At 35.5% G+C, this 6,000-nt stretch overlaps 1 protein-coding gene across 1 annotated transcript in view; it reads left to right on the top strand.

Moving 5' to 3' along the window:
- Window positions 1–4,589, top strand: part of LOC111037960 (neuronal PAS domain-containing protein 4A-like) — a 136,921-nt gene extending 132,332 nt beyond the window's left edge. Inside the window, exon 10 of the mRNA XM_022320838.1 lies at window positions 3,511–4,589. Coding sequence (XP_022176530.1) covers window positions 3,511–3,536 — 26 coding nt within the window. The 3' untranslated portion in view covers window positions 3,537–4,589. The remainder of the gene's footprint in view (window positions 1–3,510) is intronic.
- Window positions 4,590–6,000: the final 1,411 nt, after the last annotated feature.

The following is a 6,000-nucleotide window of genomic DNA, read 5'->3' on the forward strand; positions in this document are numbered from 1 at the left end:
TAATATTTTCGCTCCGCCACAGAGTGTGAAGTTGTAAAATTCACAATTTACTATTTAATCGTTTTGTCCTCCCCCCTCGCCCACCTAAGAAAATCGAGCACTTGATCAGCCACTGGTGTAGTGTAGTCCCTTCGTCACGGTCCGCTATTAATAGACGTGTAACACTATACGCCCGCTCGCCTTGCACGCGCCCACACGCGGTATTTAGGTATACATGGTGTTAGTTATATCTATACACCTAGGTTAGGTATACCTCGGCGACGTCGTACGAGACGAGCGAAACTTATCCTCTCCGGATGATGGTGTAATAATAATCGCGAGCGGCATGTGAAGACGCCGACAAAGACGACGACCCCCGAATGTAGTACGCGCGCGTGCACTGCAACAGGTGGGCGTGCTCCGGTTTTCAATTAAAACGTCGTAGGCAGGCGGACGGGCGCGATAATATATTATAAGTGTCCGGAGTCCGACGTGCGCGCCACGTCGTCTGTTTATTGTCCGGCGCGTAGGATTTAAACAACAAAATAATAATAATAATAATAGTATTATATTAATTAGGTATTATAATTTATAATACACTACAAAGACCGCGACTTGAGCGCTCGCAAAATACCGCCTTGGTTCCGGGAGACGAAAACATAAAAAAATCAAAACGTTTCTCGCAGCAGACCGCGATTCGTCGTCCGTATGATCGTATATAATATAATATAATATTAAAATACTAAATTCGTCATCGCGTTAAATTGAAAAACCTGACCGCCGCTGCACCCTACGTCACAGCAGCTATACGAGTACATATTATCAAGGCGAGCGAGTTAACAATATATTTTTGTATTTAACTTGTCGAGTTAACACAGGAAAAATTAGTTAGACTGAAAAAAATACCAAATATAGATATACGTAGTAGGTACTACGAGCATATATATTTTATTATTAGGAATTTAAATTAATGAATAAAAAAAAATGAACCAACTTGTTTTAAAAAGATAAAATTTGACGTCTTCTTATTAATTGGTACCAATAATAATAGCATACACCAGTCAGATATAAAATAATTTCGTGTTTTTGCGAAGAATGTGGCAATCGATTTCCGGCAAACTTCTCGCCACCGACAATGAACTAGTGGAAGGTCTCGTACCCACTAGACATAATTTGAACCATATAGTATATCAATAGTAATGTTGTGTGACGTTTTGTACGTTGATATTTGTAATTACAGCGATTAATACTTTAATGTAATTGTTATTATCTACATAGATATTTTAATATTTGAGACAATGCACATTATTCCGTTGACTGCAAAAAATTAGCCCGTATACTTCTAAAAATTATATAACAATGTCAAAAACAATATTACAAAACAAATTATCATAGGTATCGAAGGTTTTCTAAAAATTATAACATAGCTCCCCCCCTTCTCACTCCGACAAGTCTCTGGAGCCGCTCCTGGTAATATAAGAGAGTTAGTAGTGTAGAGTAACTTGTAAATTTTAAAGTTAGTTTCAAAAATAAGTCGATTGTTTTCAGTTTTTAACTTGCTGTAGTCCGTCTCCACAGTCATTAAATCTATAATATATAGGTATTTGATAATGCGGTATACCGTATACACACATGAATGTTGTGATGTTGTACCGGCTATACCTACGTGTATCGCATAATATTGAATATTGTGTTTCGTTTGTGTTTTCTTCGTCATCGTCCCTCTGCCTAAGACGCTATAACAAAATAATAATAATATGATACATTATACATCGTACGAGTGGTTTTCCTCGCGTCGCATAGGACGCATATACACATAGTTTCGGGAACGGCGAGCGAACGAAACGCATTTATAACCATCACCGCGGTAACTATATTTTTTTATTCTCGCCACGGCCCATGGCGCCAAGCTATCGGGCCACCGCTGTATCATTACTCGCGCAGTGCCCCCCCCCGCCCCCGCTCGTCCGCTCGCGGTCTTATAACATTGGTACGACTATTACGTACACGCGTATGTACCTATATAGTTGTATAGCGGATGTACCTTATGCGCATACCACGACCGCGTCCTCGGCGGCAGGGCACGCACATGAAAAACGTTACCTACGTCGTTATATTATTACCATTATTATCATTATTATTATCATCATTATTATTATTATTTTTATTATTATTATTATTATTATTATTAATTCTTATTTTTTTGTAATATTTTTTCTGGGGATTTATAATGTCGGGTTTCCGCGCGGGGACCGGATGCTGTTCAGCGTGTGTATATTATGTGTGTGTGTGAGCGTGTAGGTATGTAACGTGGGAAACATACGTGTTGGTCGCCGACGGTAGACTGGGCCGACGACGCCGCCGCAGCAGCCGCCTAACAGCAACGGCTTCGACGGCGGCGGCGACAGTAGACACGACGATGATATGCAAATGAACGTGGAATGTAAATACAAATAATATGAATGCATATAGGCACTGGGTGATTCTCTTAACAGTAAACTGCAGTTTCAACAAGTATTCACGTATTTGAGTGAGTAGGTACCTATAAATATTTTTCTACATGATTCGAAGTCGAATTTACAGATCAAAATGTTTAAAAAAAATTATACATTATTTAAGTAATTTACTTTTTCGAATGACGAGGGCTAGGTTTTACATGAATTTGTGTGTACAAAAATCTAACTTTGGACCAGTTGTTAATCATAGTTATGACTTAAAATTTTTTGGGCACCTCTGTAATCATACTATATACTCCGCTCGTCTAAACTACCTATAAACCAAATACATACTTTTGTATTATAACTAACTACTCGCGAACGGTAGCAAAAATTAATTATGATTAATTATTATGATGATATTTACGTACATAAACGTTGTAGCTACCTCAATATAGAGGCACCGGATAAGAGTTTTTTTTTCGAAATCCCGTTTCTTTTTTCTTTTTACAGTATTATATTGTAATAATAGTATAATAATACTATAATATGCGAAGACGGCGAAATCCTAACAAAACGGCACGCGCGCGTTCGAATCGCTAAGAACAATATGATAATATTATTGTGTTCAGATAGTTTGGGAAAGTCGAGTTTTTCATTCGTCGGGATGTACCTATATTGTATTACTTTATGTGCAGCGTAGTTGCAGTACACTACCGCTCGTGGACCCTACATGACTATAATAACAAACATTGTACATACACGCGTCGTTATCTATTTCAAACGTCACAATCTCCGTGACTATAATATTTAAACCACGATCTGAGAGTAAAAAAAAGTCTCTAGCGAAAAGCCCTACAACTGTGGTACATGTGCACTGTTGCACTGTTGCAGTTGTCCATATAATATAAATACGATTCCGAAGTAGAAAGCGCGTAAAATTAAATTTCGCGTGTGCTATGGTCTCCGATACAGTATCATGCTTATTAGTTTTTTCATCGTCGTTATTATGACGCCGCGACGGAATACTGTATTAAAGTCATAATGATAATATTATTAAATTATGCTAATTTTGTTTTTTGTGCATTTTTTGCAGACGGACGTCGTGAAAGCGACATGTGACGAGCGGACCCGAGGACTGCAACAACGAGGGATCGTCGCCGACCTTGTGGGACCACCGCCGCGCAGTGCTAATTTTTCGCCTCATCCGCGAAACCATAAAATCACGAAGTTTTTTATTCCCCTCTCGGCAAAATGTACATAATAATATACGCCGAGGCGATAATATTATATCGTACAAAAGATAATGACTCTCAAATGCAGCCGACCATCATACCTGTACCCACCAGAAATATATTATTATTATCGTATGGTTCGCGTATATACTTGGCGTATATTAGCGGTGCCCTACTCCTTGTACATAATATATAACTGCATTCTGTGTAGTATACGTGTCACATACAGGGTGATTCTTTTAATGCGAATTCTTAGGAATTACATAAAAAAACATAGAAGTACGCGAGAAACGTATAACTGCAGTACCTACTTTTATGCAGTTATATGCACTCTGAGAAAAAAAAATACATCATTTTTAATTCCTTATATTTCCCTTATATTTCCCTATACCTTGTTGTTACACCTGTTCGCAATAAAAAAATCATTTTTCCCGTAAACGAGAGATATTACGGAAATCGATCTGTCCGGTGAATACGTTAATGGGTAAGTTTAGCAAATTGTATTATAACATATTTTTATATTATTATCTTTTTAGAGTCCTCGAGTACTTGCGTGTATGGACCACGTGACTCGCATTGTAATATTAAATTGTACAGACTTATAGCGTTTATTGTAAAAAGCATATTGACGGTCTGTTCGGTCCTCATATTTTACATACCTACATAATATTATATTATATTTATAAACCAAGCTGCGCCTGTGATCTCTGTTTTTAGACGATTTTCGTAGGAAAAGCCTAACAGTGTAATGTATATATCGTATCGTATAATCATACGTATAGGTAATATAATTGTTTAGTTAATTATTATTAAGTATATGAATTATTTACTATAGTATTAGGTAACGGCGTCGTCGTCGTGTTACAATGTATATATAGTTTCAACTGAACCGTTTCCCGTCCATATTATATTCTTGTTTTATTATTTTTATCATTAAGTATAAGGTGTATCGAATTTGTTGATTTTTTTTAAATATATTTTTTTTGTATTCGTCAAACATATTTTTATACGTTTATACTAAAGTATACATGTATTCAATACCCGTATTAGACATATTATGTGTATTGTGTATATTAATCATCGTGTGCTTAAAAAAAATTATTCTGATTTAAACGAATGGGCGATAAGTATACGATAGTATTATGATTACGGCTGGCCAAGTGCAATTATTATTAAAGTGTACGCGTGTGTAACATTTTATATTATGCTTTTATTGGTAATATTTTTTTATTATTATTATTATTATGTTATAATATATGCGTGCTACATCATATTACCTAGCCAATGTTATTATTCTTGTTATTATAATATTATTATTGTTCATTATTACATATTTTTTTAGCGATTTGTATATTTTCGCATGTAAAAAAACAACCAAAAAAACTATTTTAATCAATCGATGTATACATATATATATACTATAATATAGTTTATTAAACTGTAAACACCACGTGTACACTGTACAGGTGTATATTATAATATTATTTTATACGTGGAAATAAATGTCGAAAAGCGAATCAGTCAGAAGAAAAATAATAAACTATCTTCGTTTTTATTCCCTTTCACGTGTTTGAACCTTGTCACATGAAGTATAAACCAAAAAACTATATTATACGTATCACTGTATCTGCAGTAACTACAACTGATACTCTTCTAATTTACAATTCGGTCGATGAGGTTATCGATATGAGTTGTCTCATCCGATAGACCTGTACACTCGCAACAAATAGCCGTTATATACGTACATAAGTATTAATTATTATAATTTGCACAAACAATTGAACCAAACTTTATATAGGTACAACACGCAATGGCGGATCTATGATTTTGTTTTTTGGGAAGAGAGACCAGACATTTTTCAAAACAATATTAGTTACATATTTATAAAATACACTTTTATTAGTGATTAGGATTTTAAATATTATTAATTATGATATCATTGTATGTCACATAGCAGTCTAGTTGGCTATGAGGTAAGATGTTACACGAAAAATTACAAAATAGGTAGCAAAATCGTTTATTATAGCTTACAATTATAATATTGTCGTGGATATAAGATATGTAGAAAAGCTTATCAGTCTGAAGATAGAGAAACCGTCTTGGGTTTTATTCGCTTTGACGCTCATGGACCATAATATACCTACCGTCAGCAGCTACGGCTGGTATCTACTGATACCAATAACCCCGTCGATGCGAGTGGTCTAATCCGACGGACGGGGCACCTTAGTTGCGTCCCATTAAAAAGGTATACATGAATTGCGTCCCACTATATGGGATAGGTAGTAGAATTTTTATTTCGTTTTCAGGGGTTCTCAAAGGTATATTAACTATAAGTAAGCCACCGATGATGT

This window comes from Myzus persicae, unplaced genomic scaffold (assembly GCF_001856785.1).
Source record: "Myzus persicae strain clone G006 unplaced genomic scaffold, MPER_G0061.0, whole genome shotgun sequence".
Taxonomy (NCBI): Eukaryota; Metazoa; Arthropoda; class Insecta; order Hemiptera; family Aphididae; genus Myzus; species Myzus persicae.